This window comes from Prionailurus bengalensis, chromosome D3, assembly GCF_016509475.1.
Source record: "Prionailurus bengalensis isolate Pbe53 chromosome D3, Fcat_Pben_1.1_paternal_pri, whole genome shotgun sequence".
Classification (NCBI taxonomy): domain Eukaryota; kingdom Metazoa; phylum Chordata; class Mammalia; order Carnivora; family Felidae; genus Prionailurus; species Prionailurus bengalensis.
Genome location: NC_057356.1, coordinates 76,298,864 through 76,325,309, shown reverse-complemented (window position 1 = coordinate 76,325,309; position 26,446 = coordinate 76,298,864). Strand labels below are relative to the sequence as shown.

The 26,446-nt window shown below is 43.0% G+C and overlaps 1 protein-coding gene and 1 long non-coding RNA gene across 6 annotated transcripts in view; one reads left to right on the top strand and one right to left on the bottom strand.

The window, feature by feature from the left end:
- The window catches only part of ATP8B1 (ATPase phospholipid transporting 8B1), a 127,235-nt gene that overhangs the window by 98,854 nt on the left and 1,935 nt on the right, over positions 1-26,446 (top strand). Inside the window, exons 16-27 of the mRNA XM_043558962.1 lie at positions 5,069-5,257; positions 6,966-7,078; positions 8,921-9,085; positions 10,063-10,174; positions 11,374-11,449; positions 14,676-14,808; positions 15,218-15,506; positions 19,460-19,683; positions 21,451-21,534; positions 22,320-22,565; positions 22,884-23,022; positions 25,451-25,581. Of these exons, the coding sequence (XP_043414897.1) occupies positions 5,069-5,257; positions 6,966-7,078; positions 8,921-9,085; positions 10,063-10,174; positions 11,374-11,449; positions 14,676-14,808; positions 15,218-15,506; positions 19,460-19,683; positions 21,451-21,534; positions 22,320-22,565; positions 22,884-23,022; positions 25,451-25,581 (1,901 nt within the window). The remainder of the gene's footprint in view (positions 1-5,068; positions 5,258-6,965; positions 7,079-8,920; positions 9,086-10,062; positions 10,175-11,373; positions 11,450-14,675; positions 14,809-15,217; positions 15,507-19,459; positions 19,684-21,450; positions 21,535-22,319; positions 22,566-22,883; positions 23,023-25,450; positions 25,582-26,446) is intronic.
- The window catches only part of LOC122470799, a 47,031-nt gene continuing 38,973 nt past the window's right edge, over positions 18,389-26,446 (bottom strand). For 2 of the 5 annotated variants that reach the window (XR_006293992.1, XR_006293995.1), the window contains exons 4-7: positions 22,740-23,033; positions 22,384-22,476; positions 21,082-21,579; positions 18,389-19,675 (exon numbers count right to left, since the gene is read on the bottom strand). This is a non-coding gene — a long non-coding RNA (uncharacterized LOC122470799). The remainder of the gene's footprint in view (positions 19,676-21,081; positions 21,580-22,383; positions 22,477-22,739; positions 23,034-26,446) is intronic. The other 3 variants (XR_006293993.1, XR_006293994.1, XR_006293991.1) reach the window with 3 other exon arrangements.

Genomic DNA, 26,446 nt, shown 5'->3' with positions numbered 1-26,446 from the left:
AATGCAGCTCGTGCCAGCTTGGTGTTAGCAAATTTGTCCGATGTCAGTGAAAGCCATTTTTTCACATATGGACATTACACTAAGTTACACACCTGTGCGTTATAGAAAGAGGAAATGGAACCCTTTGGGCATTTCTGCAGGGAAGCGCAGGCTGCCTGCCCCTCCTGCACTTGAGTGAGTGCAGCACAGGAAGGTGCCTTTCTGTTTTCTGACCCTGAGCTTTTGTGTGTGGCAAGTGCGAAATCTCCAGAGGGGGAATACGCAGAAAAACTGCATGTGTAAAACCTCTATGTGCTATCTTTCAGCAAATTTCAAAGAAATCCATTTCAAGCATGGGCATAATGGTCCAATAAAGCAAGAGACAGCGGAATTCAAATTGGGGCAGATACATGGAAGGTTATTAGCAGCCAAAGTGGAGGAAGACAGACATGCCAGGTCATGAATAACCCATGTAGAGGTCAAAGTCTGTTTTCTAGACAACCACGTTTTACTCACACGATAAGAATCAAGCATGATCTTTCTGAGCAACTTGGTTATTTTAGGTCTTGACTCATTAGTGAAATTATTCATCCTTTTGTGTATGTGTGTGTGGGGGGGGGTGGCATTTTGAGAGCTAACCAGCCAACTTGGGCAAATATAATTCTATGGTCTCTATTTTCTCTTCTTTTCACTGGGATATTATGGGAAGAGCCCTATTCGGCTGGAGATGGGCCAGCCCAGCTTTGGTTCCTACCGGAGCACCCAGTGTAGACCAGGATCTTCGGTCCAAGCATCAACTTCCTCAGTGTTGTGAGCAGAAGGTTGGAATTCAAGGTTCCTTTCAACCTCACATTGTGCTGGTCTCTGTCCCACTGTCTGCTGAGGCAGAGAATTGTACCTCCTGAGGAAACTTCTCTCACACAGCATGTGATGGGCCATTGCTCTAGCCACTATGAATGGAGAACGGCTTGATCTCTAGTGGGAGGAGGTTAAAAGAGAAATTGGTTTTGATGCATGAAGTACCTTGAAAGGGTCTCTTGGAAAGACCTTGGGAACCCCTCCTCCAGGTATGATAGATAAGGACATTCAGACCCAGAAGGCACAAGGACCTGTGTGACTCAGGCAGCAGGTCAGAATCCCTTCCGGTGGGATCCCCTTGCCATCCCTGGGGTGGGGCGCCTTGCTCCTGTGTTTTCTCTCTCTTTGTAAGACTAACGGAGACTGGTCAGTCTTTTATTACGCATAACATCGACAGGAGAAGGGAGGAAATCCTTTCATACCTGTTGCCATACACATCTGCCTAGTGGAGCAGACAGTGTGTGTGGCCCGAGTGCTGAGTCCCCGTGGAGGCCCATGGGGGCAAAGTGTGGAGAGGAGGCATCGGGTTTCTGTTGACTTTCCACAACTGTACTGAATTTCCACAACTCAGTAGCTGAAGACACCCATTCTTTAGCTCATAGTTCCCTAGGTCAGAAGCCTGGGCACGCATGACAGGGTTCTCTGCGCAAGATCTCCCCAAAATCAAGGTCGGTCACGTTCTCATCTGGAGCTCGGGGTCCTCCTCCGAGCTCACGTGGGAGCGCAGGATTCAGTTCTCCGCAGCTGAAGGACCGAGGCCTCCCTTCTTCCTGGCCACGTGGCCCCCTCCATCTTCAAGGCCAGCAAGAGAGAATCCCTCTTCGGTGGAACCCCTTATATGCTTTGAAGCTCTCTCCCTAGGAAAAGCCCTGTGTCTTTAAGGACTCACCTAATTAGGTTGGGAACACTCAGATAATCACCCTGTCTTGAGGTCAACTGATTTGGGCCTTCATTACATCTGCAAGATCCCTTCCCAGCAGTACCTAGACTAGCATTTTGAATAACTGGAAGGAGATGCTGTTATACTGGGGGGGGGGGGGGGGGGGGAGGGAAGGGTCCTTGGGGCCCTCTTTGATTCCTACCTCCTGCAGAGGCTGTGTGAGAGCAGGGTGTGGAAGGCTTGGGGACCTCTTCTTCACCTGCAGGTCATTAAGTCAGGATGTGCTGTGATTAGAGGTGGCGTTTGAGGAGGCGGGAGCCTGGAGACACGGGAGACTGGGTTGGAAGCTGAGGGTCTGGATTATGGTGGGGTCTTTGGGAAGGATGAGGAAGCCATAGATGGGGGGGGGGCGGGTGGGGAGGGCATTCAGCGCGTGACTTGAAGGGGGTGAGATTGTTGAGGGGAAGGAGTGGTCTGAGAGGTAACTTGTTTCGGGGCAGGTGACCAGGGGGTGGGCTCGTATCTGCCAGAGGAAGCTACGGGGTCAGAATCACCAGAGTCGGGATTTGCGGTTTGAGCATCTTTTTTCATTGGCACCGTTTTCCTGCTCCGCAAATTAGTTTATGAAAGAAAACAATGCCTCTCTGGCTGCCTCTGAGTGTAGAGTAAATAAAAGAGCTCTCGCCAGAAATGACTGCAGAGGATTATTTTTTAGTCCTGGTTTCTTCCTGCAAACATCAAGTTGGAGTTTGGACCAGCTCTCTGAATTTCTTCCTGTCTCCATTAGCCTGCAATTCTGTGGCTCTATTGCTCGAACCAAGTGGAAGGGTTTTTTTTGGTCATGATAACAATATCAGTGTTTGCTCCAGATATGATTGTCTCAGTCATGGGAACGTTACCACCTTTTATCATTTCGTCGCTCTTTTTCTGTTGGAAGTAAGCTTGCCGTCAGCATGACGCGGGGAGATCACTGTGCCAGCTACACTTGCTGAAGTGGCTGTGTCCCCACTGCTGGTTGTTCAGCTCCCGTTAAGTATTTTGCCCTCCTGGGGCTCCTGGGCAGCTCAGTCGGTTGAGCGTCCTCCTCTTGATTTCGGCTCAGGTCGTGGTCTCGAGCTCACGGGATCGAGCCCTGAGTTGGAGCCTTCTTGGGATTCTCTCTCTCAGCCTTGCCTCCACTTGCACTCTCTCCCTCCCTCCCTCCCTCTCTCTCAAAATAAACATTAAAAAAATAGCTTGCCCTCTGGCAGCCGTGTGTGCTTGAGGAAATGGATGGATTTGGCGTGTACATTCGTAACTTCTGATGTATGCCTTTCTGGGTGAGCAGAAAACAACCTACAGTGTCCTCTTTAATTACTAATTGGGAATTGATTGATACTGACTTGGAGTGAGCCATCTGAGCAGGCGTGCGGGGGTACAGCCCTCCCTATAGCCGATTCCCCCAGGAGCATCCTCTCCTTCTGTGTAGCCTGATGTTTTCAAAAGCTGCCCATCCATCCATGGTCTGCTTCCTGCTCAAACCATGGTGGAAAAGGAAATGCCTTTTTTCTGTAAACATTCACCTGACCGTGGAAGTACTTTTCCTTCTGCTTTGAAGCAGAATAACGAAAGTCGAAAAATGGAAAATCTTTTTCAACTTTTTACTGGAGTACAACAGGTGCACGGAGCCCAGCATGTAGTTCAGTAGGTTTTCACAAACTGAATCCTCCCGTGTCACGAGCACCCAGATTTTAAAAAACCGACCGTTATGAATCCCCCAGAAATCCCCTGGTGTTCCCTTCCAGTCTTTGCCCCTCGAGGGGCACTAGTCCTGACCTGGAATAGCACAGGGATGCTTTGTCGGTTTCGTGGTCTGTGTAGACGGAATCACGCAGTGTGGACTTGCGTGTCTTGCTTCTTTCACTCAACGTTGTGACATTTATTCCAGTTGTTGAAGCGTCCTTGTGAAGAGAAGGCAGCTTCCCATTAATTGACTTTAAACATCAAGAGGTTGAACAGACTGATGAATGTCGAGGTTTTATTTTAATATGGCTATGCTGAAGAAAGTACACTCTTCCAGAGCAAAGATAAAGTATACAACCTTTTGGAAAACAAATGACTGATATATGCCAATAGACTTGAAAAAATCAGTATTCTCTCTCTTTATGTTTTACTTATTTAAGTAATCTTTATGCCCAATGTGGGGCTCGAACTCTCGACCTCAAGATCAAGAGTCACATGCTTTTCCGACTGAGCCAGTCAGGTACCCCCAAAATTACCAGTTTTCTTTAGCTCGGTATTATCACTCTAGGAAGCTATCCTTAGAAAACAGTCCGTCAAACCTTTATACACCTGCAAAATGGTCGCTACAATGTTATTTTTGAGAGCAGAAAATTTGGAAATAGCCTAAGTGCGTATAATTGGAAAAATGGGGACGTGTTTACATTCATTAAAATAATGTTTAGAAAGAATTTTTAAAGTTATGTCAATATGCTCAGAATATTGGGTCAAAATAACAAGAATGTAAACGTATGATAGAAACTATTACCGAATTCGGCATTTTTGAAAGGACCGGAAAGAATGTTAAGAGCAAGCCAGTGGCTCTGTGTTTCCTCTGAATGGTGGCAGTCTGGGAATTTGTTTTCCTATTCCTGGACACTTGTCTTCTTTCCTCTGGTTTATATTACTGTTTGTAATTAGAAATAAAACCAATAAAGTTTGAAAAGTGTTGGAGCGCCCGGGAGGTTCATTCGGTTAAGCGTCCAACTTCACCCCAGGTCGTGATCTCGCTGTTCATGGGTTCCAGCCCCGCATCAGGCTCTGTGCTGACAGCTCGGAGCCTGGAGCCTGCTTCAGATTCTGTGTCTCCCCCCCGCCCCTCTCTCTCTCTCTCTGTGCCCCTTCCCTGCTCGCACTCTGTCTCTCTCTCTCTCTCAAAAATAAATAAACGTTAAAACAAAGAGAAAAAGAAAAGTGTTAATGTTGGCATACTCTTTAAGAATCAATGATTTGTGGGGCGCCTGGGTGGCGCAGTCGGTTAAGCGTCCGACTTCAGCCAGGTCACGATCTCGCGGTCTGTGAGTTCGAGCCCCGCGTCAGGCTCTGGGCTGATGGCTCGGAGCCTGGAGCCTGTTTCTGATTCTGTGTCTCCCTCTCTCTCTCTGCCCCTCCCCCGTTCATGCTCTGTCTCTCTCTGTCCCAAAAATAAATAAACGTTGAAAAAAAAAATTTTTTTTAAGAATCAATGATTTGTTTTCTTGGGGATGTGTTGGGCTTTGTGAGACATCCTTGCCCCCCGTGTGAGCCTCAACAGTGAGCCCTCCGTCTGGTTTTTACAGATTTTCTGGTTTTCTCTCCTGCCTCCTTTGTTAGGTCAGCTCAACTACCAGGCGGCCTCTCCTGACGAAGGCGCTCTGGTGAGCGCTGCCAGGAACTTTGGATTTGCCTTCCTCGCCAGGACCCAGAACACGATCACCATCAGTGAATTGGGGACCGAGAGGACCTACAGTGTTCTTGCCATTTTGGACTTCAACAGTGACCGGAAGCGAATGTCTATAATTGGTAGGTTTCCCTCAAGAGTGTGTCTGCGAATTGCTCATTGAGAGGTTGCCTTTTATGCATTTGATTTCATGGCACTAGAATAAAACAGGTGATGGAGGGACCACTCAGCTCCTGGGAGATTTCCATGGACTTCTTGAAACACGTTTTTTTCCCTTTATTCTGCATGGGGTCCATCGCTCACGGGGACAATGGCAGTTTATCTTGAGTCTTGCAAATGTTGACATTCTTCAGCAATGTGAGCTGCGGCTGCAGGCTGCAGAACCTTCGGTGGTAACAGTGGGTGGTGGGTCCGTAACATGTGCTTTGGTTTTGTGAGGCCGTCCGAGCCTGTCTGCCCTACACTTGGCGGCAGGGAAGGGAGAAGCAGCAGGACAGGGGTTCAGAGGAAAGCAAGGCTGTGCTGATGGAGCAGAAGTGAATCTCCAGGGCAGGCTGCCATTCACTGTGGCTTCCCAATATTGAAATTTTTAAGTTCACAATTAGAAACAATTTCAAATTTACAGAAAAATTGCAAAAATGGTTTAGAGAACTCTTGTATTCTCTAACTCGACTGTTGGCATTGGCCATGTGTTGTCATTTTCGTCATATACAGATTCTTGTTTCCTGAACCATTGGAGAGTAAATTGCAGAGCTAAGGCTCCTTTCCCCTAAATACCTAAGTAGGTATTTCCTATGAACAAGAACATTCACTTATACATGAATACGATGATCAGAATCAGAAAATTCAGTGTGAGACAATATTATTATCTAATCTGCAGGATGTTTTCAGATTTTACCAGAAATTTTCTTTTCCCTGCCTCCCTCCCTCCCTTTCTTTCTTCCTTCCTTCTTGGTTCAAGACCCAAGATTGCATACTGCAGTAGGTGATTGTTAACTTTGGTCTCCATATGGGGAAACTGTTATATATATATACGGACAAATGGATCTGTCCGATATTCCCTCGTGACTGAATTCAAGTTACGCATCGTTGGCAGGAAGGGTGCGTGGATTGGTGCTGTGTCCTCCCAGCATATCACATCTGGAAGCACAGGGTTATTCGTGATGTTAGGTTTGATTGCTCAGAAAGTGTTCATGAGATTTCTCCACTATGAGATTGAGTTTTTCACCAAGAAAAATATACAAGTTCAACTGTCTACTGAACTCTGATTGGGCACATTTTACTGAGTGCTTTCTGTGTGCCTAGCACTGATCTAGGCCGATTATCACGTCTGGCATTTACCTTGAACTCAAAATCAAGTTAGCTCTGAGGCACGTACTATCATTACATTATATCACAGACCCAAAAATCCAAGAAAATGGTCACAAGGAGTCATGTTCTGGTCTGAGTATTAAAGGCAGTAAGCGTCCCAGGTTTATAGGTAAGAAAGATTCCTACAGCATGGACAAAGAAGGCATTATAGAAGATATTCGCACAGGGCATGGCACATAGTAGGGAATCAGTCAATATTTGCTGAGAGAATAAGTAAGGATAGGAAAAGCTGAGCTGACTAACAGCATTCTTTTCATATTTATTTCACTATATTTCATTGTATGTAGATAGTGGCTTACCGACTTTGCTGAGAGGGAAGTGTTTCTAGGTGCATTTATGATTTTAAACTAATGGTGAATTATTAGCAGAGTCACCCTTCAAATCAACTTTAGAAATGTAGTTTTCTATTAAGAAATCAAAGCTAACTTTATGAGTTGCTTTTCCTTCTCTTACTACTAGTGAGAACCCCAGAAGGCAACATCAGGCTTTATTGCAAAGGCGCTGACACAGTGATTTATGAACGGTTACATCAGATGAATCCAACAAAACAAGAGACACAGGATGCCCTGGATGTAAGTCCCACCGTCACCCTTTCTGCCGCAGATTGCAAACTTCCTTTCTGATACTGTCTTGTGAGCTGAAATGAAAGCTCTGTGTGAACTGTTGACCCTTCTGTTGTCTTAGTGCAGTTGTGTGGAAAGAGCACCAATATAGGAAAATGGCAGCCGTGTTCTGGTTCTGCCCCTGCTGCTGACTTCCTAGGACATGACCATGGTGTTCTTTCCCGGCATCCCGGTTGGCAGCATCTGTAGGACGGGCCCGGGGGAATGACTGGTCTGTCTTCCAGTGACCTTGAGCAAGCCACGTAACTATAGTGAGCTGTAGCCTTAGTATCTGGGTGGCCTCCAAGAATCCCACCAACCTCTTAAGGGACAATGAGGGAAAGAAAGCATTCATGTAGGATGGGGTGTGACAAAGCAATGCGTCGGATAACTGAGTTCTACCTTTGTTAGTAAATCAGTTTGGTCTTCATTACTTCAAATTTGTTATCTAAGGGGAATGTGAACTTAGTCCAATGATACTGCAGTTATTCAGAATGCTTCTGGAAATTTCTCTCTTGGAATTGCTTACCAATCCTCACATGGTTTTGGTTCTATTAATGATGGCAGTGAAGTATGGAGGATACGCATCAGACCTGGTAGCCCAGGTCTGCCTCTTCGCCTGTTTTATGTCCTTCCTTGGGGGAAACAGTTGACGCCTCGCTGAAGCATTAATGACCCGTGTGAAAGAGGAAGAGGGCAATTCCTACCAAAGAGAGTCCTTGCAAGGGAAAGATCTTGCACAATTCCCAGGATTTAGTAAGTGCTTAGTAAAGGGTGATTTCTTCCCTGGGTCTGGTCGAATTTGGGGCCAGCCAAAGGTCCTTGAGGAAGAAGCCTGTATATGTTGTTTACTTACGGGGGTCTCGTTTTAAGATTGATAGGTTGTTGAAGCAGTTATGATAGATCATTTCTCATGAGGATACGAACACTGGCAATTTAATCAAACAGATGCAGAATCTTCCAAAGAATCTTGAAAGCAAACACTTAGTTGGGTGATGTGTTGGAACAAGATGTGACTGAAGTACTAAAAACATTTTTACTGGCTCATATTTAAGCTGTTTAAAATAGCTTAGGGGCGCCTGGGTGGCTCAGCAGGTTAAGCGTCTGACTCTTGATTTTGGCTCACGTCATGACCTCCCAGTTCATGAGATCCAGCCCTGAGTCGGGCTCTGCGCTGATGGCATGGAGACTACTTGGGATTCTCTCTCTCCTTCTCTCTGCCTCTCACCCATTCGCACTCTCTCTCTCTCTCTCAGAATAAATAAACATTAAAAAAAATAAAATAGCTTAAATCTGTTCACCATGATTAAAATTTCCAGCCACTCTTTTTCATTAAAATGTTTTACCACAGCTTTAACGGTGGCTCAGGTATTTCCGAACTGGTTTGAGGATATAATGCTTGGTCGAGAGTCCACAGTTGATTGGGCTTGTAACAGTTTGTGGGAACAAATTATAAAGTTGTCAGGCCTGTGTTTACGACATCATCACACCCCCAGGCAGCTCCCTTGTCTGCTATTTTCTGTGTGGTTACGAGAAAGAGTTTTCTTCTCTCTAGTGACTTGATTTAGAGGAAATGTATACCTTTCTCTTTAACTAATTTGGGAACTACAAATAGGACCCTGAGAATACTTAAAGTGGAAAACAAAGTATTTGTTTAATCTCCTCTACAGAATGTATTTATTCAGAGTCCATTATCTTTCATGACCTCTTTTTAAACGCGGGTACTGTTTTACTTCAAAGAAAGATTTCAAACTGGATCTTAAGTTACATAAAATTAACTCGTCTTTGTTGGGTGGCTGATCTTTTAAATAGATCTTTGCAAGTGAGACTCTTAGAACTCTGTGCCTTTGCTACAAGGAAATTGAAGAAAAAGAATTTGAAGAATGGAATAAAAAGTTTATGGCTGCCAGTATAGCCTCAACCAACCGGGATGAAGCTCTGGATAAAGTGTATGAGGAGATTGAAAAGGACTTAATTGTGAGTTTTAACCTTCATGACTTGCTATTCTAAACAGAACTGGACGTTTTACTAAGTTCTGTCATATTTTTTTTTAATTTTTTTTTTCCAACGTTTATTTATTTTGGGGACAGAGAGAGACAGAGCATGAACGGGGGAGGGGCAGAGAGAGAGGGAGACACAGAATCAGAAACAGGCTCCAGGCTCTGAGCCATCAGCCCAGAGCCCGACGTGGGGCTCGAACTCGCGGACCGCGAGATCGTGACCTGAGCCGAAGTCGGACGCTTAACCGACTGCGCCACCCAGGCGCCCCGAGTTCTGTCATATTTTTAATCTCATGCTTGAAAGATAATTCTAACTTCAGCATTTCAAATTGGTGCAAAGGAACTAGGTCACTTGAATTTCTTCTGTCCAGTGAGCGAGACAGAAGTTGCCACTATGAGAAAACAAAGGAAAGAAAACGTTGAGCTTCCAATCTGATTCTGGTATTTTTTATCTCGCTTATTGTAATTCATTATGATTTTTACACGATGACAAATCATATGTTTTATTACACTTTGAGAATTACTGGACTGATTTGTATCTTGTAAAACCTCGAAACAAGAAAATGATACCATTTGTAAATGAAATTTCTCAAAGTTTAATACCTATCGCCTGTAGAATTTAGATTAGAAGGAAATAGCTAGTATTGACCTTCAGGGAGAGGAAGTGGCTTGTGTCCACGTAAAATAGCCTGTATGTAACGAAAGTATGTTTAACATCCTTGATTTTGTACTTACATTTTTACTTTGGTAAACTACTTTAAGCGAAAAGGGCTTGAATGTTTTATTTTTCGGTATGAACCGCAGCCACCCCTGCTGTTATTACTGGCCCCAGTAGAGCGCCAATCGGGGTATATAATTAGCCATTCTGCGTATTGTAGGCTGGCAAACTGCAATTACAGAACATTTTGAGCTTATTTTGCTAATTCCTTTTTTTTTTTGAAATGTACATTCCAGCTACTGGGAGCCACAGCTATTGAAGACAAGTTACAGGATGGAGTCCCAGAAACCATTTCGAAACTTGCAAAAGCTGACATCAAGATCTGGGTGCTCACTGGAGACAAAAAGGGTAATTCAGTTTGCGGGGAGGCGTATCTGTTAACTCATTAAGCGTTCATAGTTCCTGTGTCCCTTGCCCAAGATGATTTTCTCAGACTTTCCATCCTGCACAAATACGGTGCATTCCTTTGAGACAGAGATGCTTTCTTTAAGAAACCCTTCTCCGTTATTCCAGCTTACGCTGACAGCATCCTTCCAGAAACTCCCTCGGTAGCACAGTTTTATTTCTTCTACTTGAGCTCCTGGTCAGGCCATTTTAACTGTGTGGTCAGTCTGATCTTTCCAGCCAGACGTGAACTCCTCTCGTGAAAGGACCATCCCTTTGGTCCCTTTGTCATTTGTTGGGCACAGAGCAGAACATAAAGAAACTGCTGAGTAATAACTTTTGCTTTTTTCACCCATTTTATTGCCTGAAAACTATAATTACAATTTTACACCCAAGGGATGATTTGAAGTTTTAAATTTAGAGCTCAACAAGGCATTATTTGGCATTAATACCCTTCTACAAGCCTCTCACGGAAACCAGATAATTTCTCTTACTCTGACATCATTTGTGAGTTACACACTCCGATAAGCTAAGGGAAGTCCTGACCTTAAACAAATAACAGTGGGCGGTGATGGGAAAAGGGGAAAAGTCTCCAGTAGGGGCCCCATGTGAGGGTTTATGGAAATAATTATCTTTTTTTTTCCGTAACAGAATGATTAAGCCACATGAACTGAGTGTGCTTAGTAATTCAATGAACATTGATTTGTTAATCAGTTTGTATATTTATGTATTTGATAATAGAGTACATTTTATAATTGAAAACTTCTCAAACCAGACTTTGAGTTCTACTTACTTTATCACAGAAAAAAGGCTTTTGCCCCCCTTTTGTGTATATACATTGCTACTGAAAAAAAAAAAAAACCTCACCATATTTGATTGAATCTGGCTGTTACTTGAAAAAAAAAATGCTTATTACTAGATAGTCAACTATTCATCAATAGGCACAACACTTAGTGTTTTTTTTTTAAGTTTATTTATTTTAAGAGAGAGCACGTGTTAGTGGGAGAAGGACAGAGAGAGAGAGAGAGAGAGAGAATCCCAAGCAGGCTCTGCGCTGTTAGCACAGAGCCTGATGTGGGGCTCGAACCCACGAACCAAGAGATCATGACCTAAGCCGCACCCCAACACCTAGTTTGGTTTTGTTTTTTTTCTTTCTGTTGTAGAAACTGCTGAAAATATAGGATTTGCTTGTGAACTCCTGACTGAAGACATGACTATCTGCTATGGGGAAGATATCAAGTAAGTAAAGGCAAATCTAGATGTGGTAGACACAGCAAATACGGAGAAATGGGAGCGAGAATGTCAATTCAGACAGTTTTCCTCACATTTAAATAAGGCAAGAGAACACAGGTAGTTCTCTTGCTGGATCTCCTTTTGAGCAAGTTTTAGTGTTAGGGGAACTGGAGGCCCTTATTCACCCTTTCAGGGGCCATTTCTCTGCATTTCTTACAAGTCTTCAGTGCTTGCCTGCTGATAAAAAAAAAAAAAAAAAAAAGTGAGCCTGAGACATCACCAGCCAACTGATGCTGGAGTGCTGCCTTTTCAAGGAATTGTAATTTTGTAAGAAACAAACAGAAGGAAAGAAACCGCACAATTTTGCTTGGAAGGAAACGGGTGGATAGGACACACCTCTAGTCTCGTCTGGATGGGGCAGGATATTTCGAAGCGTAGCCTGTCCTGAAACACTTGAGAGCCCAGAATCATAGGAGACCTGGAAACGTGTAAGGAGAAGCCCCGCCTGGTGGTAAAGCCAGAAACGTGAGGCAGAAGTTACGCGGTGGTGCTATCTTGACAGTTTTATTTATTCCTCAAGTCCTTGCCTTACGACCCCCTCCTCCAGGCTGTCATGAGGCCAAAAGCTGTGAACTTGCCTCATTTGGTAAGAGGCTGGAGGGAGTCGATGGAGGTCGTTAGTCTTGTTTCCAATGATGGTGACAGAGCTTTCGCGAGTTGTTCCAGTATATTGGGCACTCGGGCTAAATTAGACACACAAAATCAGCGGCTCTAAAATCTACATTCATCAGTTCTGTTTGAATGCATAAACCATGCCTCTTGGTGCTTTTAGCTTTTAAAAAATAGCAACAGACAAATAAATAGTAACATGTTTACTTAAGTAGTTTCTTGGTTTCAAATACTTTGGTTAATTGCCAGGTTTTATTTCTTGTAGATGGGGGCCCTAATAGATTTCTGGTCTCTCTTTCTCAAGTGTTGAAAATTGGGCCCTGAGCTAAATTAGAAGATAAAATTTATGCAAGTAACAAATTTTATGATCATGCTCTTAGCTAAGTTAACCTTTCTAGAGGGCTGAACCATCTATCTCTCTAGGTGGTTCCTAAAAGGATGATTCCTATAGAATGGTTTGAATGGGTAACTTCATGCTTTTTCTCTTTCAGTGATTTGTCTTCCTCACTCCTTATTTTCAACTTGAAAATGAGAAATTAATGTGGAAAAAAGAATAAAAAATACCTAATCCTCTAGTGTAGTGGTTCTCAACGGGGTGGTTTTGCCTTGCAGGGAAATGTGGCAGTCTGACAGCTGACACTGAGCTTAGCCTGAAAGACTCAAGAGGAGGCTCCTTTTCCATACTTAGCCCCTCTATTCAATTCCACATTACAACTTTTTCCACTTGACGGTATAAATTTCCTTGCTCTGTGAAAACAACAACCCTAATCTGTTCTATTATGTGTTGATTATCTTGTCGGGAGTTAACGATCTTGCTATTTCTACTTTGCACTCAGCGCCCCTGCTTGAATTATGCCGAGATATTAACATTTTGGTGCAGCCATTTCTCAGTGTTTCCAGACATCATGAATCTTTGGTTGTTTTAATATGGAAGGAAGGAGAGGTACTACTGGCTTCTAATAGGTAGAGACCAGGGATGCTGCTGAATATCCTACAGGGCAATAGTCAGCCACATACAACAAAGTATTACCTGGCCCAAGACATCAATAGGGCTAAGGTTGAGAAACTTGCTCTTGAAGGTGGAGAATGGTGGCTGTGTGTAACAAGGAAAGCTGTGGGCTGAGAGTAAGGAGACCTGAGTCTTCAATCTCTTTGCCTATCAACTTACTCCAGGTGAATCGCATCCTCTCTCATGGGCTTGGACTTCCTTGGGTGTAACATGAAGAGTTTGGATAAGATGTTCATGGAGCCTTCCACTCTAAAATTCCATGACTAATTTTTCTATCACATGAATGTGTTACATGTGGTCTTCTCAATTACTTTTTGATACAAAGCACTGAGAATTTCTCAAAAGCAAACATAACTTTATGTGGAAGTAAGCTTCTTTTTGCCAAATAGAAGCCACTGTTTATAATACACTGTATTATAAATTATAATACACTATATACCCAGGTATAATAATTCAGGTCAAGATTGCCTTCCTTCTGTTGGTCCTGAGCATATTTTCAATTGTATCTTCCTTTAGCTGTCTTTGGCAAATAACGGAACGCCAAGAACAGGGTGCCCCGTGGGGGAGGAATTAAGACTTAAATAAGATTATGTCACCTGATTTAAAAATGGGCTAAGGATTTGAATAGACTTTTCTCCAAAGAGGATATACCAACAGCCAACAAGCATATGAAATGATGCTCACTCATATGCTCAAGCATATGAAATGGTGCTCAGACATTAAGGAACTGCAAGTTAAAACCAGAAAAAGTTATCACCTCACACCCTTTCAGGATGGCTCCTATCAAACAAACAAACAAAACCAGAAAATAACAAGTATGGGCAAGCATGTGAAAATTGGAGTCCTTGTGCACTGTTGGTGGGAAAGAAAATGGTGTAGCTGCTATGGAAACCAGTACGGTGGCTCCTCAAAATAGTTAAAAAGAGAATTACCATATGATCCAGCAATCCCACTTGTGGGTATATATCCCAAAGCATTGAAAGCCAGAACTCAAAAGAGATATTTGCACACCCACGTCCATAGCAGCACTATTCACAATAGCCAAGAAGTAGAAGCAACCCAATTGTCCACTGATGGATGAATGGACAAACAAAATGTAGTATATCCATACGCTGGAATATTATTAAAGAGGAAGGAAATTCTGACATGTGCTATAATAGCAAATGAATCTCGAGGACAGGGAGATAAGCCAATCGCAAAAAAAAAAAAAAAAACAAGTACTGTGTGATTCCACTTATGGGAGTTCTCTTATAGTGTTCAAATTCGTAGAAACAGAAAATAAAGCAGTAGTTACCAGGGACTAGGGGAAGGGGGTCACTTAACTGGTATAGAGTTTCAGTTTGGCAAGATGAAAAAGTTCTGGAGATTGGTTACAAAGCAGTGTGAATACACTTAATACTACTGAACTGTAGAAATAGGTGAGATGATAAATTTTACGTGGGTTTTTTTTAAAAACACAAATAAAAATAGAGATTATATGTCAAAGGTACTTCACAGTCAAGGGCCCATTTATAGTCTTGTGCTCTTAAACACTTAAATTTCTTTTCCCCCCAGTGCTCTTCTTCACACAAGGATGGAAAACCAGAGGAACAGAGGTGGAGTCTATGCAAAGTTTGTACCCCCCGTGCACGAACCTTTTTTTCCACCTGGTGAAAGTCGTGCTTTAATAATCACGGGTTCTTGGTTGGTGCGTATCTTTACTGTATCTGTGTGTGCCTTTGCCTTAAACTACAGCAGTTCGTTGTGGACTGATCTGAGATGGTTTCTCCTACAAACTGACAGCCTAAAAATCTCTTGGCCTGTGAATGAGCGGCAATTTCCCAAGTGTGAGACTTCCTATATGATACATGAAAGGAAATCCATCAGACTGGTAATGGTGGATAGCCCTGGTTTATCAATCAATGAATAATTATAATTTTTTTTTCTTTGTACATTTGTGTTTTCTAAATTTCCATGGTAAGTAGGTTTTATAATCAGAACAGTATCATCCATGAGATAACCCAAGAACCATCCTCCACACGATTAAAGTCTTGGAAATGGTACCCTCGAGATAAAAACTAAGATGGTTGTAATCCTCTCCCTCTCTAATCTCACAGAATGAAATTCTTCTGGAGAAAAAGACCAAGAGAAGTAAGATTCTGAAGCTGAAGTTCCCGAGGACGGAAGAAGAAAGACGGATGCGGACGCAGAGTAAAAGGCGTCTGGAAGCCAGGAAAGAGCAGAGGCAGAAGAACTTTGTAGACCTGGCCTGTGAGTGCAGTGCAGTCATCTGCTGCCGGGTCACCCCCAAGCAGAAGGCAATGGTGGTGGACCTGGTGAAGAGGTACAAGAAAGCCATCACTCTGGCGATTGGAGACGGGGCCAATGATGTAAACATGATCAAAAGTGAGTCTCACCCAGGGCCGATGCCACCCGAACCGCTTTAGAGAAGGAAAGGCAGGAATGTTTCCGAGGGTAGTAGTTCCAAATCCCATAGCTCAGGCTCTGAGAAAGCAGCTGATAAAGGCATGTAACCACGATGATGACACCTGTGACCCTGCCCTGAGGAAGCTCAGTCTACCCCAGTAGGAGAGAGCAGGTAGGACAGTGCCCCTCAGAGGATGCCAAAGAGAAGACGAGCTCCACATGAGTGAATTTGGCCTCCTCTGTTTCCCTCTTTTACACACATGTGGACTTGTTTTGTTTTCCCTCGCTTACTGCTTCTCCTCCTCTATTTCCTTAAGGCTTATTAGAATCCTATTTAGTAAGCTTGGTGAAAATTTCTGCCGAGCGCGGAGTAAATTGTTGAATTCTCTTTAGTATTTGAGAGTATTTTGCTTTCTTATCTCAGCATCTTTTTTTCTGGGGCTTTCTTCTTGCCTCTGGGAAATTGGGTGACCTCGTACGAGCCCGAGGGAGCACATGTGGCATTGAAACACAACTCTAACATGGCCTTGCCATCCTCCTGACCTTCCTAGGAGACTGCCAAGGGTCGTTTCGCTGGGGGGAGGGCTTTACGTCTCCACAAATTGAAGAACTGAGCCCTGTCATGCAGAAATACATTGTGCCAGTGTTAGAGCATGCAGAACTGAAGCTTCATCAACACGCCTGAGTCCTGGGTGGTTTTTCCTCCCTGTGTTACTGTCAGGGAGCATCTTGTAATGAAAACGCCCCAACTAGTGAGCTGTGAATGCTCGATTTCATTCCACCAACATGCCGTGTCGCCTTGGGCTTATGCTCCGGCCTCAATTTTCTCATCTGAAAATTATGATTTCTGATGTCACTTCCAGTTTTGTGATATTAGTTCAAACTATGACATAACCACGTATGTTCTACTAGAGAACTAAAATGCATTATGTACAACTAGACTTTTAATTCAAGCCTGTTTTGTAATTCATGTGTCTCTTTCTTTTCTTAGAGTCTCTTCCTCCTCCTCGATCTATACTAAGAATATTCCAACTTTATCTTCCTCGGCAGGAGTCAGCTATATGATGTATGTCTTCTTGCTTCTTTATCACGTGTCTGTCTGTGGCCACTGCTGGTTTAATTTCTTCTCCAGGGTGTTTTGCATGTGCCAATCCTACCATACGACTGGCATTTCTTGCCCCAAATTACATCAGTCTCTTTCCTCTACAGCCAGCTCTAGGTTATTTTCCATTGTGTACCCTTAGCATCAATAGCTGTGCCAAAAGGGCGAGTAACTCAAACATTAGTTTTACTCAGTTACAATGGAGACTTCTAGATGTTGGAGAGAGGGTTACCTTGCAAATTTACCATCTGACTAGGTGACTTAGACTTGAAATTTTGTTTGTTCCAAGGAGTTTACCAATTGATAGCAAAAGGGCTCACAGAGTCAACATAAGTAACCTTATAGAGACTTGTTTTCTTAAGTTCTAAGAATTTTATTAAGCTCTGTTATATGGTCGGTGCTTTTATATATAACAGGGAACATCCATCTGGGGTGCAAATCAAAGAAACTCAGGTGTCCCTGGAAGTCCAGAGCTTTACCCAAGTATTGATAGTGCCTTTTTGTATTTTAGAAAAACTGGCATTGCTTTCACCTGTATAAAATACAATATACAGAAATTATATTTGTTTCTAAAGAAATACAGTAAAATTTAAGTGTCAGAAAAACTTGGCCATTTGTTAGCATGTTCCACATTTAGAAGTGGAGGGAACTGCACCCCCCCCGCCCATGTTTTTGCCTCTAGCAAGGACGCAAGGACTCCCATGGGCTCCCCTGTCTCCCTCTCTTGGGCCTGAAGACGTCTGCTGGCTGGTGGGTGGTGTTTTTTCTTGGTCTAAGACCCTAAGAATAAGCAAGAAGCACGAGAGGGGAGACAGAGCCACAAAGGCTTGAGGCAATGATGAGTCTGTTAAGGAACTATGAAGGAGCCTACCAGTGAGGCATCTGAAACCACATTTTTGAAACTTCAGGAAAATCTAGGTGTCTATATTTAGATTATAGGGAAAAAAACATGTAGCCCTATAAAGTACATCTCCTCGGTTGCCCTGAATCCCCTGTGAACTGTGGCTGTGTTCTTTCACACGCTGTCCTTGGTGTGCTCAGCGAAAAGGCTGGGCTGGACATCAGGGGCTCCTTCTCCTTGGCTCCAAGAGAACCTCAACATCTCCCTTTGTTGCTTGATCGGAAAAGCAGCCCATGGTTCGGCAGGAAAGCACAGTTTGGCAACCACGACTAGTCATAAGAATTATTTATGTGTTTAAAAAGAAGTCATAAATATTGAATGAGACCTGCAATTCATTCTATTTTTTAGAATCGCAAAGTGTTACTGAAAACGTAGGTTTGGCCAAGTCACTGTGTCACTTTGAATTTGCCAGACCCTGTACTCTGCCACTAAGGCAGGATTTTTGGAGCCGCTTTCAGTTGGAAACCCTGCTGAGTTGGCAGTCACGTCTCTGGGTCTGAGTAATAACAGGTTATGTTCTCCAACACACATTCTCTAGCAGATCTCAGTATGTCTTTAGTTCCATGCCTCTTAAGACCTATATAAAATTCGTAATTTGCTAAGTTGAAACTGTGACTAAGTGACTATTGGAAGGATGGACAGAATTGTCACTTTCATTTTTATCCATTCTGGAAACCTTCTGCAGCCAAAAAAAAAAAAAAAAAAAAGTGTCTCTTAAGGTCACGGTGGGCCATGACTAAATGCTGGAAGTTTAATACTTAGTTAACTAAGTATATTATAGTTATCATATACTATATAAACTAGTATCTTAGTTAAAACACTTTTGATTGTAAATATTAAAGAACAGCTAACGCAAGCTTAAGACAAAAAGAAATTTATTTTAAAAGATCTAAAGATGTTTCATGCCTCCCAAAAAGCCAGACCTCAGGAAGATGCTGGAACCAGGAACCCAGCTTCTGTTCAATCCTCCTTCTAGACCACTTTACTTCTGCCTCTCAGAACCCTTTGGAAATAAATATATCTGTCCCACAACTCAAGAATTTAGAAGTTAAAATGACAAACACAAACCCAAATCTTAGTTCCAAAATGTGAAAGAGACACGGATTGGTCCAGCTTGGGTTCTGTGCCAAGGATAGTATAAGAAACAGACCCCCCTGGGTACTTTAAGCAGGAAGTGATTAATGTAAGGGACTAAGTGCTCACAAAAGCGCTGGATAGACTGAAGAAGCAGGTGCCAGGCTGAGCCTCGAATGTCTTAGTCACGCACCAGAGGAGCTTCCAACTTTGAGGCTTCTGTGAAGGGCTTTTCAGCTGAAGAACTTTTGTCCGTCAACCTCCAGGCAGCTGGACAGAGGATATGAACTCTACTGCAGAAATGCCACAAAGGGAAGGGCTGCTGGGCTCCAGGTGGCTCGCAACGATGGAACCCAATTCACAAATAGAACCTTGCTGCGAGGAAGTCAGAGCGGGGTTAGGTTATTATCTGCTTTCCCACCTTTCCAATAGAACAAGGGTGACATGAAGGTTGGGAGAGCCAATCTGTATATGCTACCGATGACCTACCAGCCCAGAGCTGACTCAGCTGTGGCCAGGGAGGCAGGGACACACAGTATGCACGGATTCCTTGGGTTCCCTCCGTGGGTGGGAAGGATGGCTTATGAGCTGGGCAGAAAACCCAAATGGAATTTACCACCCACCTGAGATCCTTCCACAAATACTCCTCAGAGCCCTTGCCTTGTGCTTTTTTTAGCCACTTGTATCTCTGACATAAAGTTGAGTTCAGAAACTGGGGCGGGGCTGGTGAGCAAGAGTTTTCATTGCTCCAAGAATGTCTGTTTCTTTGTTTTGCTGTGGAAACATTTTTATCATCTCCATGTTTTGCTTTAAAATTAGCTTATGATTCACATATCTTCTCCCTCCACCCCACAGCTGCCCACATTGGTGTTGGAATAAGTGGACAAGAAGGCATGCAAGCTGTCATGTCAAGTGACTACTCCTTTGCCCAGTTCAGATACTTGCAGAGACTGCTGTTGGTACACGGCCGGTGGTCTTACATAAGGATGTGCAAGTTCCTTCGATATTTCTTTTACAAAAACTTCGCATTTACGTTGGTTCATTTCTGGTACTCCTTCTTCAATGGGTACTCTGCACAGGTAATATAAGAATTATTATTATCTGATGAATAGAACTCTTACATAAATAAAAGTCTACTTCTGAAAAAAACCTTTCCCCTCCATATTTGCAGTTTTGAGGCTCTCCTAATAGTTGAGCTACAGATTGAGATTACAGATGATGTTTCTTTAAAAAAATTTTTTTTTATGTTTTATTTATTTTTGAGAGAGAGAGAGAAAGAGAGACAGCGTGAGCAGGGGAAGGACAGAGAGAGAGGGAGACGCAGAATCCAAAGACAGGCTCCAGGCTCTGAGCTGTCAGCATAGAGCCCGATGCAGGGCTCAGACTCACGAACCGTGAGATCATGACCTGAGCCGAAGTCAGACACTTTATCGACTTAGCCACCCAGGCACCCCGATGATGTTTCTAAAATGTTTCTGGTGCTTTAAAAATACTTTAGCTTGCCTTTGAAAAGTTGGGATTTGTTCCTGGCTTTTGTTTATGTGTTTCGCCTGAGATTTTTTATAAGTTACCTTGCCATTAAGAACAATAAGGGGCACCTGGGCGGCTCAGTTGGTTAAGTGTCTGACTCTTGGCTTAGGTTCAGGTCATGATCTCACAGTTTATGGGTTCAGGTCTGGTGTCAGGCTTTGTGCTGACAGTACAGAGCCCGCTTGGGATTCTCTCTCTCCCCCTCTCTCTGTCCCTCCCGTGCTTGCTTGCTCTCTCAAAATAAATAAACTTAAGGAATAATGATAAATTATTCAACTTTGATAGCAAATCAACAATGCTATTGTGATCAAGGCTAAAGGGATTATCTAAATTTTGGATGATCACAGATCTGTTCTCAATCTTTTTTTTTAAGTTATGGCTGAAATGGGAGTGGGGGTCATATATGTTAAAACGGTGATACGACAGAAAAGCATCACGAGTAAAATTGAACCTGTCAGCACCTGTGGTTGTCCAAACTTCTGATGGTGTGCCTCAAATATCAGAGGAGCCTTGGGAACCGTGGGTCAGGAGCAACCTTGAACACACGAGGGCCTTCTTCCTGCTCCCATGCAGGACCACCACCACTGGTGGTGACCAGCAGGCCTGTTTCCTCTCTGCCACCCTGAGGATGTGTGTGTGCGCAAACCCTGTGCATCCTTTTCAGAAGTGTATTTTTTTTAAACGTTTATTTCTGAGAGAGAGCAAGGCGGGAAGGGCAGAGAGAGAAGGGGGACAGAGGATCCGAAGCAGGTTCTGCACTGACAGCACAGAGCCTGACGCGGGGCTCGAACTCACAGACTGTGAGATCATGACCCGAGCCGAAGTCAGACGCCTGACCGACGGAGCCACCCAGGCGCCTGTTTTTAAAATTCAAATTCTGCTTCACAAAATGTTTAAATAGAAATGCTGGACTTGCAAAGTAAAAGTAAAGAACATTCGAATGACACCTTATGTGCTTCTTGGGCCGGTCTGTGGGTTTATGTATTCCGAATTTGTTAACAAAGGGATACAGAAAGGATTGGCACCAACATATTTTCCAGCATTCTTCACATAGAATGGATGGACTCCTTTCCCAAAAAATGTTTTGGTGTATGTTCTCCCATTCATTTTAGAAGGAAGGTCTGTTCTGCGGAGTGTGGATTCTGCCCATTCCGTTGAACCCAACTCACACCTTCTGCAGATGCAGAGGAGTGGGGTTTACTCTGGCAGAAGCCCCCACGCATGCTGGGGGCCTCCCAGTTGAGAAAGAATGCATGTGCATTGACTAGGCCAGCAGCAGGTCTTGGTTTGTGACGCAGACTCTAACCTCCCCACAGACGGCGTACGAGGACTGGTTCATCACGCTCTACAACGTGCTCTACTCCAGCCTGCCCGTGCTCCTCATGGGGCTGCTTGACCAGGTAGGACCTCGTGCTCACAGGGACACGTCAGGGCAGACCGAGCACCTGTTCGAGAAGCAAAAAGCAAATATTATTTCACTGCATTCTTTTGGTTTTCCCTTCTTCCTGAGAAAACCCTATGGCTGTCCTGTTGCCAGGCAACAAGAGGAACTGTGCTTCCTGTTTTATAGTAAGAAACGAGGATTTCTGTGCCTGGGTTGAATTCATTGACAAAAAAGTGTATTATCTTCCTTTTGGACACTAACAGTTTCTTGTTAAGACACCCGACAGTATAGTATGTCTCTATAACTTACTGTAAACATCAACTATTTTAATATTTCTCTAAACTTAGGTGTTTAATTCCCAAATTAGTTCACATTCTATCTAGTAGCGATTCTTGGTACTTAAAGTACTTTAATGAATAAAAACAATAATTTGGAATTAACCCATCAACTTGTATGTGAGAATACTTACCCAAAGAATTAATCAGAATCTGTTTTCCCAGGAGGTAAAAATAGCCTCCCTCCATTTTTTTTTTTTTTGAAATTACTAGTTTGCTTTCTTTCTATGAACAGCAAAATAATAAATTTCTACCTACCCGTATCTTAATTAAATATCAAGTAATGGTGGACTAAAGTAAAGAGGTTGGCCTCTGCACACTGCCAACACATCAGGACTTAACTTGTTGAGTTTTTGCCTTCCTAAAACTGAGTAAGTTGACACTCTTTGTGAGGTATAAACTGTAATGGATCTCGGAGTTCTTCAATTCCTGGCGGATACGCAGCTAATGGTGTTTTCCCTTTAAGGATGTGAGTGACAAACTGAGCCTCCGCTTCCCTGGGCTGTACATAGTAGGACAAAGAGACTTACTTTTCAACTATAAGAGATTCTTCGTAAGCTTGGTGCACGGAATTTTAACATCGATGGTCCTCTTCTTCATACCTCTTGGAGCTTATCTGCAAACTGTGGGGCAGGATGGAGAGGCACCTTCAGACTACCAGTCTTTTGCTGTGACGATTGCTTCTGCTCTTATAATAACAGTCAACTTCCAGGTACATGGCTTTGGTCAAGTGTTCTCTGTATCTGTGAGTTACCAGGATTTCTGTACATAGACCAGTGCGCATAGCCATCTGGCTGTCACTCTCCCTCCAGCTATGCCTCTGCCATTTTACAAAACATGAACGCTATCGTCACCCCTTACACCAAGCACATTTCCTACTTCTCACCTGAGCCGAGGGTAGTTTCTGTTTGTTTAGTATTCAAGCCAGATCATGCTTAAATTGCTGAATTCTGTTTTCAGAATCCTTAGATCCTTTATTTCTTGGTGACTCCCCAAATGAGTGCTCTTTCTTTCTCTGGTTTCCCAACAGATTGGCTTGGATACTTCTTACTGGACCTTTGTGAATGCTTTTTCAATTTTTGGAAGCATTGCACTTTATTTTGGCATCATGTTTGACTTTCATAGTGCTGGGATACATGTTCTCTTTCCATCTGCATTTCAATTTACAGGTTGGTATTTTCTAAATTCCAAACATAAAGGTGTCAAGAAATGTTATTAGTTTAGATTCTGACATAACTTGTAAGTAAAACACAAGGTGCAAATTATTGCTAGTGAAAATTAATGTCCTGACTGGCAAATGAGTAACAGTGGTGGGCTGGAAGTGTGGTAATGTGACAGTAAGAAAGCAAAATTAAAAAGTTTTAAGATACAATTGTGCATCTGTTCAGTTAGTTTTTATCCCCCCCCCCCAAATCTAATATTGGTAGGTAATGAGAAATTGAGTATGCATGTAAACTATTAATATAATTTAATTTTTTCAAAGCACTATCTGGAAATATGTCATGTCCTATAAAACTTCTCATACATTTTGACCTAGTATTTCCAATTGGAGAAAATACCTTAAGATAAAACATACCAATTTCTGGAAAGGCTAATTTGTACAAAGATTATACCACCACCACGATTCCAATTATTTTTATTTATTTTTTTTTAATTTTTTTTTTTAATGTTTATTTATTTCTGAGACAGAGAGAGACAGAGCATGAACAGGGGACGGGCAGAGAGAGGGAGACACAGAATCTGAAATGGGCTCCAGGCTCTGAGCTGTCAGCACAGAGCCCGACGCGGGGCTCAAACTCACAGACCGTGAGATCATGACCTGAGCCAAAGTCGGACGCTTAACCGACTGAGCCACCCAGGCGCCCCCCAATTATTTTTAAAATGTGGAAATAATTCAAAGACCTAATAAAAATAGTATATTAGCTAACCAAGCTATGAATCACGTATGAGGAAATTCTAGAATTCAAAAGTGGGAAACTGTCACATCATTAGAAAAATGAATGCAGAGCAGTGAATTTTTAGAAATTAAATACTTTATAGCCATATAAAATAGGACAAATGATAAATGCTAGAATGTGAATTGCTATTTCACACATATTTTAAAATTTATATCATGAATCAGAATTTACAAATTTCTTAAATAGAGTAGCTTTGAGTTCACAATGGAAAAAATAAATCCCCATGAACTAGTTTCCCTGTAAAAGATGAGTTTGTATTTGTTTTTTTTTTTATGACCAGTTGTAAAAAGACCATTGCTATGGTAACCCTTTTCTTGGGATTAAGCTCATTTTTGTGTGTGTGAGTGTGTGATTGTTTTTGGTTGCATTGTTTTGTGTTTTAAAAAATTTAGTGCCCTGTTAGAATATTCCCAAAGGGAATGTTTTTATTTATTTATTTTTTCAACGTTTATTTATTTTGGGGACAAAGACAGAGCATGAACGGGGGAGGGGCAGAGAGCGAGGGAGACACAGAATCGGAAACAGGCTCCAGGCTCTGAGCCATCAGCCCAGAGCCCGACGCGGGGCTCAAACTCATGGACCGCGAGATCGTGACCTGGCTGAAGTCGGACGCTTAACCCACTGCGCCACCCAGGCGCCCCAAAGGGAATGTTTTTAAACACATTTTTAGCAGTATAACAACACATTTTTTTAAAAAGGCATTTTTATAAACTTACAGTGTAAGTACAGAAAACACTGTGACAAATTTGGCTCTAGGGGATGTTAATTATAGCTTTAAAATTGGGTAGTAATAGGATTACCTGGTTGTATGATAGAATTGTTACTTCCTCTGCCATAAACCAGCAGCGAACTGCAGTGGAAAAAGTATGGCTCTAGTCAAATGGATGTGGGTTTTAGTTTAGAAGTGGCCATTGGTAGTTTTGTTACCCTGGGCGAATCTTTTTACTTCTCCACAATTTTCTTATGAGGCAAAGAGGAAACTTATTTATCCCTCAGAGCTGACTAAATAGCATGACCCAAATAAAACACCTAGTGTTAAGACCTGTCATACAAACGGCAGTGCTAATTGTTATTGTTATCTGGAGTTTCAAACTATAAACTTTGAAAAATAAATTCCTGGAAAAATTGAGAAGTATAATAGATTGCCTAATTTTGCATTTTTACCTAATACGATGTCAACAAACATACTTTTTATTTTTCGCTTAGTCATTTGTTGATGTACATTTGCCTCCCTGATTTTATTTTGCTTAGTCCTTTTTTTTTTTTTAACGTTTATTTATTTTTGAGACAGAGAGAGACAGAGCATGAACGGGGGAGGGTCAGAGAGAGAGGAAGACACAGAATCCGAAACAGGCTCCAGGCTTTGAGCGGTCAGCACAGAGCCCGACGCGGGGCTCGAACTCACGGACCGTGAGATCATGACCTGAGCCAAATTCCGACGCTTAACCGACTGAGCCACCCAGGCGCCCCTGCTTAGTCCTATTTTAAAATGTTCATTCCTTCTGCAGTGATGGAATGTTCTGGGGAGGCCAATCTGATTGTAAAATTTTACCATAGACGATGCATGTAAGGGTTACGGGATATTAACTATGCTCTTCAGATGAAGGACCTCTGTGATTCATCCTCCACGTTTTTGCAGGCACAGCATCAAATGCCTTGAGACAGCCATACATTTGGTTAACCATCATCCTGACCGTTGCAGTGTGCTTACTGCCCGTCGTTGCCATACGCTTCTTGTCAATGACCATTTGGCCATCAGAAAGTGATAAGGTATAGAAAAACCAGTATCCTCCTCATTCTGAGTGCCCCTCACAGAAATCAGAGTGTGTCCCCACAGCAGCTTTCCTGCAAATTCTAAACTCATGGGAACTTTGGTATGGAGGTTTATTTAATACTACTTCTCTTTAACTCCGTCTTGCAAAGAAGTCCTTTGGGACAGGGATTTTTCTTTTCATGCTTTTTATTTTAAACATTATCAAAGGGAGAACAGTATAAGGAACCCCCATATGTCTATCCCCTAATTTAACAATTACAATATTAACATTTTGCCCTGCAAATAGGTTGGGGTATGTACGTACCTATAGAAAATGCCACCTCTTCTGGTGGAATGTCTGAGCTGCAAGTTGTTCAAACAATGTATCACTTCAATTCACATAATCAGCAGCAGGCTTCAGGCTCTGGTGACTGAGCACCTAAACGTCTGTCAAAAGCACTGGGGTTCTTTCCATCTCTCCCCTCTGCTATCCTCTTTATGAGCTTCACCTTGAAGTTGGGGGGATAGCTACTGCAGTTCCAGGCACCTCCTTCTGACACACCCGTGCAGATGAAGACAGGAGACTGCTCCATAGCTTTCTCTTAGCAGCCCGAGAATTGTGCATGGGAGGGCCCAGGCCACATCATGCAGATCTCCTTAGCCAGATGAGGTCACACGGCCATTGCCGGACTCGTGCGGAGCAAGGGAAGTCAACCAGCCCTGCTCCTGGGAGCAGCCTCCACAGCCCAAGAGGGTTGTGACTGTATGCAGGAAAGGTGTTCCTGACTCTACTCCTTCTTCATCAGGAAGGAGAGAGAAGATGCTAGGCAAGCAACCTTCAGTGCCCCCTAGATATTCTCCCATGTCTGCTGACCAGAAGAT